Here is an 11,119-nt window from a genome sequence, read left to right as displayed (position 1 = left end):
TCCTCCCCAAGTGCTGTCTCCTCCCTTAGCACTTTGGCTGTGAGAGCACAAAACCATTGCTGGGGCAGGGGGAAAGCATCACAGCAAAACCATCCCAAACAGCTGCACCTGGAGCCCCCAGTTAGAGATCCACAAGAAGAGACATCCCCTGAGCCATAAACTGGTGTAGACAGGGGTGAAAAACCTCTGCAGGCCAGAAGGAACTATATAAAACAAACTGGTTGGAAGAAGCAAAAATAGAATACAGAGGAAGATACTTGCAAAGAACAGGGGGGTACGGTGTGGCCAGTGTGGATGCAAGGCTCTAGGCAGAGATCCTGATGCAGTACCCCGGGGAACCTGCAGGAGGGTGGTTTAACAGCAGAGCGAGCTACCCAAAACAGTAGAATTCAGATGATTGACGCCCAAATTCTTAAAAAACTGGCACTTGCTGTTTCAAACCAGGAAAACGTCACGATACACAAACACCTTCATACGGATGAAAATGCATTTTGAGTGTAATTTGCTTACCACAAAAATAAACAACAGCATGTTTTGAAACCCCAACAGAAGCAGGAAGTGTGCTGGAAACCTCCGTGGCTGGTGGGGCTCTGCATGACACAGGCTGAGACAGGATGGATGAAGCAGATTCCTGACTTCCCTGCTCCCAGAGGGAGCTGGCAAATGCCAGGCTCATTTTAAGAGCTCTAGGGAGCACTGGGAACTTAAACCTGGCTTTGGTACCAGGCAAATGTGTTGCAAGACGGAAGAAAAAATGGCATGAGAACTTGGAATCATAAAATCCTGGACTGGTTTGGGTTGGAAGGGACCTTCAAGCTCCTCCAGTTCCAACCCCCTGCAATGGGCAGGGACACCTTCCACTAGACCAGGTTGCTCCAAGCCCCGTCCAACCTGGCCTTGAACACTGCCAGGGATGGGGCAGCCACAGCTTTGATATAAGGAAAGCAAGTGAAAACACAGGGTTAAAATACTTTTAACTTAACAGGTCTAAGATAGAGAACAATATTTGTGTTGTAAGCCTGTGGTGTGATAACAGAATTTAGTAGTCTTACTAACAAGAGTGAATTATTTCTTTCCATCCTTCTAATGAGCGAATTATTTCTTACCATCCTAATTATCAGTTAGCTTGGAGACAGTGACTCCGGAACATCTGCTAACTTAGGATACTCCTTGTCTGCCCATCCTGTTCTGCTTGCAATAACTTTTGTACAAAGGTCACACTGTTCTAAATCTTTGCCAGCTATCAGAAACTTGCAGATACGGTTGGTTTCAGCTGATTTGTGATTACTGGGGCATCCAACTGTGCCAAAGGTGAAAAGTGCACCCTGAGGAAGACTGCTTTCTTCATCTTGGAAGACCCCTGCCCACGACCATCAGAGGGCAGTGAGCAAGCGCCAAAAGGGAGGAGACTTATGATAATGAGTTCCTAAACTAATTGTAATATACCCGTCGAACTCTCGGAAACCTAATGAATATGCATGTTTGTGTGTAATAAACATCTGTTTGCTTAACCCTCAAGGTGCAAGATAGGAGGAGCAATCCCCCTTGCACCCGGCGCCGTAATAAACATAGCTGCTTTATAACTCCAAGTAGTAGAGTCTGATTCCGTGCTTCAGCTCCTCTGGGCACCCTGTGCCAGCGCCTCAGCACCCTCACAGGGAAGAGCTTCTGCCTAAGAGCTCATCTCAGTCTCCCCTCTGTCAGGTTAAAGCATTCCCCCTTGGCCTGTCCCCTGTACAAAGCCATGGTCCCCCCTGTGCACACCTCAGCTGCCCTTCTGTCCCTCACCATGGAGTCCGGGAACCTTCCCCAAGCAAACCTGGGTCTCACCCACCAGCAGGCCAAGGTCCAAATCCACCGACACTCGCTGTATGGCAACACCTTAGCGTCCACTTGATGTTTATAGGTGCACAATGCGCAGAAGGGATGGTTTACGCACGCAATCACTGAATACCGAGTGACTCCTCCTGGCCCACAACCCACCAGCACCCATCAGCTTCTGAGAACCAGTCTGATGCTCCCAAGGTTGTCACTCAGGAGGCTGCTGAAGTAACGAGCAATCTGCCGAACCCCAGCTGGAAGCACCTGCCTCAGGAGGCCCCGCCGCCGCCTTCCACTGGCACGGCTGCCGCCCGCCTCGGCTCACCAGACCCTACCCTCCCCTGCCCGTCCCTGCCCTCGGGCAACCATGCTCCTCGGGCTCGGGCGCAGGCGCGGCAGCTGCCTGTTAGCGGCGCATGCGCGGAAGCGCGGGTTGGGCGGCCGGCGGTGGGGTTATGTCGGGCCGCGGTCGGCGGGGCCGTAGCCGGCCGAGGCCGCAGGCTGAGCAGCGGCGGTGCGAGGCGGCCGGCGGCTCCCCGAGGTGGCGGCGGTGGGAGCGGGGGCAGGGGCAGGGTGGCCCTCCGGGGTGGGCGCTGACGGCTGCTTCCGGTGTCCTGCAGGGTGAGCCGGTTCTGCCCGCAGTGCGGGCGCGGCGTGGAGCCCACGTTCCGCTTCTGCCCGGCCTGTGGTGGGAGGCTGCCCGCGCCGCTGCAGCAGCAGGAGGAGGAGAAGGAGCCGACATTGCCTCCGCAGCCACGGCAGCCGACCCCGAGTCCTGCGACCTCCCCGGGGCCTGCAGCCGCCCGGCCCCCCGCCCGGCCCGCCTCCCGCTCGCCCCGCAAGCTGCGGCCCGGCCCGGCGGAGCCGCTGCCGGTGGATGTAGTCCTGACGGACCAGGGCGGACAGCGGTGGAAGCTGGTCCGGCTCCTGGAGCAGGGCGGCTGCGGGCTGGTGTATGAAGGTGCTGTGGAGCCGGGGCGGGCCGGGGGGCTGGTCCCTGGCTGTCCGCAGGGACTCGCGGCTGCTGCCGTGCTTCATCTTTCTGGCTTTAGGCGCAAACCTGAACTGCTGCCAGCACTGGTGTATCCTGTAGGCACAGGCCAAGGGGTGGTGGTTTTAACCTGCAAGAGGGGAGGCTGAGATGAGCTCTTAGGCAGAAGCTTTTCCCTGTGAGGGTGCTGAGGCGCTGGCGCAGGGTGCCCAGAGAAGCTGTGGCTGCCCCATCCCTGGCAGTGTTCAAGGCCAGGTTGGACGGGGCTTGGAGCAACCTGGTCTGGTGGAAGGTGTCCCTGCCTGTGGCCGGGGTTTGGAACTGGATGAGCTTTAGGGTCCATTCCAACCCAAACCAGTCTGGGATTCTATGACCAAATGGCAATTCTGGATTCTTGGCCTGTTTTGTGTGCCAAAAGCCAGCTAAATTATCTGGACTGCTTCTCAGCTGCTTAGTGACTGCTGATCTTTTCTTCCCAGTCCGCTTGTAAACTTCCAAAGGAAAGGTTTCGATCTTATTCTCTGTTGTTAACTTGGAAACTGCTCTGGAGGGATTTTCCCCATTAGTAAGTTTTGCCTGATAGTTGGCTTTAGTTTATGCTTGTTTCATAACAAAGTCTGGGCATCCACTTACATCTTTGTAAAGATGTGAGGCTGGAAAAAGAGAAAATACTGTTGCTGTTACAGTGGTTTTATAGAAACAGCTTTTAGGTGATGAGTAGCAGCTAACCTGTGTATAGCACTTAGTCTAAGAGCAGGAGCAGAGGAGGTACCCCAAGGGCAAGTAGTGGGTGCAAGTCCTTTTGGTGGAGGAAGGCCACATATTAGTCTTAACATCCATGCAGAGCAGAAGGGACTCTGGCATCTCTTACAGATTTGAGAAACTGCGAACTGAGCTGGAGGGAATGCTCGGCAAACAAATCTGGGAGTGCTTTTGAGGTTCTACTAATGATTTGTTCATTACATGCCATCTTCAAAGCACCCCTCTACTGTAGCTATGCTGAGATGCTTCTGTGGCTTAAGCAGAACTGCACTTACAGCATGTCAGGGTGCTGTGCTTCTGGAGCAAGGTAAGGATTATCTTGTAGGGATCTGGGAAGACCTTGTCACAGAGGATGCTCCTGCAAAGACCAAGTGGAAGAAGTGGAGGATAAGTAGAAGCAGCTGCACAGGCTGTGTTTACTGGTGCAGCTGATGCTGCAGTGCCTCTTTCCTGTGCTCTTGTAACCACATCTGTTCCATCCTTCCACAGCGCAGTCAGCATCTGGAGCCTGTCCTCAAAAGCAAAGATACTCCCTCAAACTTGTGAGTTTTGATCCATCTGGGTAAGGAATAGTGAAGTGCATAGTGTGTTGTGTCCAGGGACTGGCCTGTCTGCCCTGCAGGGCTGGGAGGAATGTCCCAGGAACTCAGAGAAGGTGAACACAGAGGCCCTACCTCGCTTAGGAGATGGATGTAACTTCTTGAGAGTGTCATGCTTGGATTTCAGTAGAATTTGGCTCTTCCATGAAAGGTGTGAAGAAAATAGATATGAGGATTAAAACCCCCACAAGCCCTAATTACAGAAGGTTTGCCTCTTTGATCTGCCAGGCTCAGTAACCTCCAAAACTGGATCTGGTGGTGTAAGAAGGAGCTCTCAATTTGCTAATGTCAGACCTACTTTTTTCCTGTGTGGCAAGTGTGTATGTTCCCTGCTGAAGTCTGTGGAAATGGGGAGGTTAGAATTGGTTGGCTGTGCTGAAGCAGTATGATGTACCAGCACTGAGAGGCTCTGTAAGGCCAGAGCATGTTTTCAAATCAAACGGTAATTCTAGTTGGAGTTCTGAGCCAGCTTTCCAGGCACTTGCCAATAACCTGGGCCCTCCAGAAACGTGCTGTTTCCAGCAATGGCTGCTCTGCAGTGGAATCCAATTGATTGATTATTCAGTAACTCACAAACCAGAGCAGAGAGGCTATTTTCTTGTCTGCCGTGGCACCTGGGGTTGCTTGTCTGCGGGAGGACCAGTGCTGACAGCTCTGGGGGGACCTGTTGAAAAGTCACTGTCCCTTTTGAGACATTTAGAGGCTGGAGAAAGAATAGTGCTAATGAGAAAAGACAGCCAAGTGCCAGAAACCAAGAAATAGTAGGTGTGAAGCTTTACAGAAGGAAACTTGTGTACACAACACTCCCAACCACCCTGTTTTGCACCTTTGGCATCTTTCGGTGTTTTGCTTGGTAGCCTTCTGCTGGCCCAGCCCAGCCCTTGCCTGGCGAGGAGTGTACAGTCTGATAATGCACACAAAAGCAGTTGGGCTCCTGGCTTTGGTGGCTCAGATCTGCTCACCAGGCAAAGTGCTGAATAAAATACCCTCTGGAACATGGGTGTTTGTGTTGTCTGGGGCCTGCTGATCCTCCGGCTACCTCAGCCCGATGCGGGTAGGGCCTTTGGGGTCAAACCAGCTAGAATATGAAACTGCTGCTTCCTCCCCTTCATGATGGCATCTGTCCTAAGTTAGTTTGCAGTGTGCTGAATATATATATGTATGTGTGCATAGGCAAACACATACACATCCTTCCAGTGCCTAAAGGGGCTACAAGAAAGCTGGAGAGGGGCTTTGGACAAGGACCTGTAGGGACAGGCCAAGGGGGAATGGCTTTAACCTGACAGAGGGGAGACTGAGATGAGCTCTTAGGCAGAAGCTCTTCCCTGTGAGGGTGCTGAGGCTTGAAGCAACCTGGTCTAGTGGAAGGTGTCCCTCCCGTGGCAGGGGTTTGGAACTGGATGAGCTTTAAGGTCCCTTCCAAACCAGTCTGGGATTCTGTGGTACTGACTGTAAACTGTATGCATTTCAATTCACTTAGTAACAGCAGTAGTGAAAGTGCAGTACTTCTTGCTGATTTAAAAAGCTGGATGTAAGATATCAGAACACAGCCCAGCTTTAGAGCAACAGACTTTCTCCCTTTCTGCAACTAGAATAAAATGTTACAGCTCTTTGAGACTTGCTTGTTTACAGAATAACTTCATCTGTGCTGTGGGTCACAAGGTCACCTCTCCTCCTTTTAACACTTTTTTGAGCTTTGGGGCTGGAGCTCACTCCGGGTTGCAGCAGGTCTGTGTTGTTGACATGGTTCTAACCCACAGGCAGTTGTAAATGGTAATGCCTGAAATGTCCAACGTCAGACAGCTGCTCCGTGGTTCTGTGCTGATCTGAGCATTTGTGGAGGTTGGGTGCAGCATTAGTGACCCAAAAGACCTGAGCTTTGTTGTTGCTCTGGTATATATTTCTTTGTGGGGGTTTGTTGCTCTCTTTAAAATGAGTAGTGAAGGTCCTGTAGTGATCTTGCGATCTGTAGCGATCTTGCCCCCTCTTCTAGCAGGGGGTGTGTGTGGCTGTAGTAATGCTCCTTCCTCTCTTCCCTTTAGGATGTAAAAGGTGGAAGGATCTACAATGAACAGAATTTCTTCCAGCGAGCTGCGAAGGCAGCCACAGGTTGGTGCTTCTTGGAGGGGCAGGGAAGAGGCTGCTTGTAGGAAACTGCCACCGCTTTCTCATCAGTCATGCAGGTCTCTCTGATGGCCAGGTTGGAATGAACTAATTCACTGTTTGGATAGTGCCAGAGAGCTGAGAAGCTGAGTCCTGGGAGCCTGCTCTCCCAGGAGCACCTGTGTACCTGCATACTGCAGTATTTGCGCTTTGAAGCTCTCTTGCCCTGTCTTGATCTCGCTGTAGCTGTTCAGCCCTGCAGCCTGACCTGTCTGGTTCCTTCTTTCTTCTGTGCCCCTTCCATGGGCACTTCTGTCACCTATCTGGTATTTACTGCATTGACCCAGAAACCTGAGCCACAAAACATGGGCTGGGGTGATGGAGGAGTTCACATCAAACCCACATTTCTGGGAGGACTGTAAAAATCGTCTCCAGCCCTCTCTCCCATCTTTCTCATTTTCCCTTGCTCTATAGCAACCGCACACTTTAGCCTGCTCTGGTATTCCTGCATCCTGTCCCACTCTTGCTCTGCAGCACTGTGCATTGACACACAGATACCCCAGCACATAAGGCTGCCATTTCTGGGACTGAATCACTGTGAGAGAGGATCCAGCTGTAGCTGCCCAGGGCAGAGCACCCATTAGAGAAAGGGCATCCCCGACTGAGTGCCTTCCTGCTGGATCTGCTGGGCAGCATCTGCTGCACTGTATCCTCTTCTCTCCCATTCTAGTGGAGAAGTGGAGGAAGGGGCACTCTGTGCCATTGCTGGGAATCCCCAATTGCGTTGGCTTTGGACTGCATGCAGAGAGCTACAGGTGAGCTGACTCTGTGAAGGGCACAGCTGATCCACGACTGCCACCACCTTGCACTTTCCCTCTTCTTGCTGTCTGCTATTCCTCTTCTCATTGTCTCCGGGGCTCCCAACCCTATGCACTGCTCCTATCCCATTGATTAACAAATGGTTTCGCCCATTATGCCATTCCCTTCAGTCCTTGTGTTGCTGGTGAAGTCATAGCTTTTTCTGCTTCCTGCTTCTTTCCCCTTATTCCTGCCTTTTAAGTTTAACCTGAAGGGGAGACTCAGGCTTTATACCTGTAATACTTGATCAGCATCTCTCCCCTTTTCAAGAAGTTTTCTGTTATCAAAAGTTTTGAAAATGTTTGCCCAGACCCATCTGGAGCTGAAGGGGGCTCTAATCAGGGGGATGGCTTGGCAAGTGGCTATGGCAGGGTTTCCAGATGGGGTGCTGTGCACTAAACCCTTGTCTTTTGTAGGTTTTTGGTGTTCTCTGACTTAGGGCGAACTCTTCAGTCTGTCCTGAATGATGGCTTGCACCTACTGAGGGAGAAGGCAGCTTTTCAGATTGTAGTCCGGCTGGTATGTAGAGAACCACTGCTTCCTAAGAAATACCTAAGAAATACTTCCAGAAAATACCTATAACTTTCTTCTGGATCTCTCAAAGGTGTGTAAAGCTGGGGGGTTGGTTGAGGTCTCTCAGTAGCATCTCTTGAGCTTGTAGTAAACTTGAGTAGCATCTTTTGGACAATATGTCACCTCGAAGGAATTTGGGATAAGGAGAATGAGAGAAACCTGACAGTTGAACATTAGAGGCTGAGAGACATGGACCTTTGTTTGCCTCTCTACACAGCTGCAAGAAGCTGGGGAGGCTGCAGCTCAGTGACAGGCAAGGTGCTGAGGGAGTCTGTGTAGCTCTGATATGCTCATCTCTTCTGTTTGCTCCTAGCTGGACTGCCTGGAGTACATCCATGAGAATGAGTATGTGCATGGGGACATCACAGCTGAGAACATCTATTTGAACCCATCAGACCACATGCAGGTAGGGAGCACTGCTGTGCTGCACGTGGGCTTGAGAAATAGGATAGAGCAACATGCAGGTTCCTGGGGCTGGGCAGTGCAGCCTGTGCAGTGCTCAGGCAGGTGCTGTGGTGCAGGATTGTGGGACTGTGAGCAGAATTCACACCATGCACACACTCGGACTTATACTTCTTGATGTCTTCTAGGTGACCCTTGCAGGCTATTGCTTTGCCTTCCGTTACTGCCCAGGAGGGAAGCACGTGGCTCGGTGCGAGGGCAGCAGGACCCCTCATGAGGGCACGATAGAGTTCATCAGTGTAGACAGCCACAAGGGTGCAGGTGAGATGGTTTCTCTCCTGAGCTCAGCTCTAGAGCTGTTGCTGTGGCAGTGATGGCTGAAGCTGGGGCTCCCTACTGGCATTTCTGTTACTCCTGCTTTCTAGGCATTCACATGCACCTGGAACCAAGCTCCTGTTTGGGCTGTTTACTGTTGCCTCCCTCTGGGCTGCTGCACTGGGACTTGGCAGGTCACTCAGTGACTGCAGCAAGAGGTGCAGAGATGTACCTGCTCCATCTGGAGCCTTGGCTACTGCAGGCGTGCGAGGAATAGAAAACAGGGCAGCTTTGTGCTGGCTTAGCAGGGATCTGATTCAGTCCAGGTTGGATCTATGCCCAAAACAGATTTGCAGCAGGCTCTGCTCTGACCTTGAAGCAGTGAGAGCTGGGAAGGCATTTAAATTAGCCAGTTCCTCTCCTGGCTGGGATGTCACCATTCTCTCCCAGTGTCCAGACTGGTCAAATCTTCCTCCAGAGCCTGAGAGGTGACTGTGAGTTAGCAGCATTCCAGAAGTGTTGATAGCCCAGAGCACATCTTAACAAAGCTCTTGCATTTCTTCTGCTCTTTAGTCTTGTGCCCCTTCAGGAGGCTGCCTGTCCTACAGAGGGGGCATGTCAAATACACACGTCCAGGGTTGTGCAGAAAGTGCTGGTGTCCTTTGGAGGAGAGGCTCTAGCCTGGGTCTCCCAAACTCTGTTGTGAATCTTTTTTCCCATCAGGACCATCTCGACGAAGTGACTTGGAATCTCTGGGCTACTGTCTTCTGAAATGGCTCTGTGGCTTCTTGCCTTGGTCTGATGAGCTGGACAAAGTGGAAACTGTGATGGAGAAGAAGGAAAAGTAGGAGAAATTATCTACCCTTGCTACTTTCTTGCTCAGCAGAAAGCAGGGAGGCCAGTTTTGTGTTTGAAGAGAAATCACTTGGGTACAGGACACTTTACAGCTGTGGCTAACTCCCACTGTAAAAGCTGAGCCTGGCCAAAGGGTGTTTGATGAATCGTGTTTTCTGCTCCATTCAGAATGTGGCCATCTGAATTCAGCCGTGTTTCTTTTCTGTCCCTGTTGCCCAAGACAGGCTGCTTCAGTGCCTGCTCCATTGCTCCTAATCTGACAGCTCTCTGCACTGATCATTCCAGGTACAGGAAGGATGTGAAATGCCTTCTCCAGCTGTGCTTCAGGCAGAGATCCATTCCAGGTACGGGCTTGCTCTCTGTGACAGTGGGACTTGGGGAAGGAGGATTGAGGGTACCTGAAGCTAGAGCCTTCTCTGTGCTGGGGTGCTCGTCCAGAGTGGCTGCTACTGGCAGTGGTGACCAAGCACTACACGGACTGACAAGCTCCTCTGGACAAATCCCTTGTTTTTACAGCAAGACAAGGAGGACTCCTACCTATTGTCTGTATCCATGAGCCTTGCTGGAGAGGCACATATTAGCAGCTGTGTAGAGACAGCTGGAGCTACTGTGCTGCTCCATGCAGTGATGCTCTTGGCCTTGCAGATGCCCTGCAGAGCTACCTGCAGCAAGTAACGGCGCTGGATTATGCGGCAAAGCCTGACTATGAGGCCCTGCGGCAGCTCTTTAAGAAGCCACTGGAAAAGATGAAAGCTTCAGCTTATGACTCAGTGGATATCAAAATGGTGCCCTGAGTAAGTGCCATGGTTTGGATGGCAGCAGCATGGAGCACTTGTCCCCCTGCACTGCTGTGAGCACAGCAGCAGCTTGGTGCTGCTGCCCTGCGCCATGTGCCCCAGGGTGCCTGGGGAGGTGAAGATGGAGCAGGCTGTAAGATCTCTTTCCTTATGTGTGGAGGGAGCACTGGCCCTTCACCATTCCCAGTAGAGCCCAGCCCAGTGCTAAAAGTCAGGCTTAGCCTGTGTCACAGCATGTTTCCTCCATTTCTTTCTGGAACTACTTGTCCTTGGAGGGATCCAGCCAGGATTAACAAAGCAGGCTGAACAGTCTGGGGGGGGTGGGGGTGGAGGTGGTAACAAAACACAGATTAGTGCACTCTGGTCCTTTTAAAATTTCTGTCTTTAAAGAACCAAGGCTCTGGGCTGTAGCTTTTGCTTTTCCTTTTCAGAAAGCAGCTTTAGCTCTGGTTTTATTGCCTCAGGCCTGTAGCATTAAGTGGTGGCTCTAGACACAGGTGCTCTGTTCTGTCCAGGAGGCTGTCCAAGACTGAAGTTTTGACAGAGATGGACTTCATTTTAGCCTCGGCAAGGCCACTCGATTAAGCACCAAGCCCCAACACACAGAGCTAGCTCCTCATCACCTCAGTTACTCTTCTGGGAAGGAATTGAACTGATGAATGTTCATATTTTGTTCCTTTTCTTTCAGGTCAAGAGAAATTGCACAGGACGTGTTGAAAGCTTTCTGCAGCGTGAGGCCTTTCTCACAGCTATTTAACCTTTACCCACCTATTTTAGAACATTTTAATGTGAGCCAATGCTAAATTTTGAGCTGCTGTTGTAAGAAGCTAATGTGAAGACACCCCTGTGTGGTGAACTGTGATGTAGCCACGAGGAGAAGGGCAAAGCCTGGCACAGAAAACTAAATCAAGGACTTCTTTTTTATCTTAACTAGAGTGACAGTACATAGTTTTGTAATAAACTTTGTGGCCAAATACCCAGAGCTGCTCTGTGTTGGTTATGTGGCATGTTCAAGGCCTTTCTGGGGCTGCTGTAGAGTTGGC

General features: G+C 51.3%; 1 protein-coding gene across 1 annotated transcript; it reads left to right on the top strand.

The window, feature by feature from the left end:
• The first annotated feature begins 2,234 nt into the window (after positions 1-2,234).
• On the top strand, positions 2,235-11,052 carry VRK3 (VRK serine/threonine kinase 3). Its single transcript, XM_065683614.1, has 12 exons — positions 2,235-2,362; positions 2,442-2,782; positions 4,064-4,116; positions 6,216-6,282; positions 7,007-7,091; positions 7,551-7,653; positions 8,021-8,113; positions 8,298-8,430; positions 9,148-9,268; positions 9,565-9,623; positions 9,925-10,073; positions 10,765-11,052. Exons 1-11 carry the CDS (start codon positions 2,238-2,240, stop codon positions 10,071-10,073), a joined length of 1,329 nt encoding a protein of 442 aa, XP_065539686.1. The 5' UTR covers positions 2,235-2,237; the 3' UTR covers positions 10,765-11,052.
• The last annotated feature ends 67 nt before the right edge of the window (positions 11,053-11,119 follow it).

Source organism: Lathamus discolor, chromosome 6 (assembly GCF_037157495.1).
Source record: "Lathamus discolor isolate bLatDis1 chromosome 6, bLatDis1.hap1, whole genome shotgun sequence".
In the NCBI taxonomy this organism is placed as follows: domain Eukaryota; kingdom Metazoa; phylum Chordata; class Aves; order Psittaciformes; family Psittacidae; genus Lathamus; species Lathamus discolor.
Note: the sequence above shows the minus strand (reverse complement) of the source record. Positions and strands in the feature narration are given on the sequence as shown.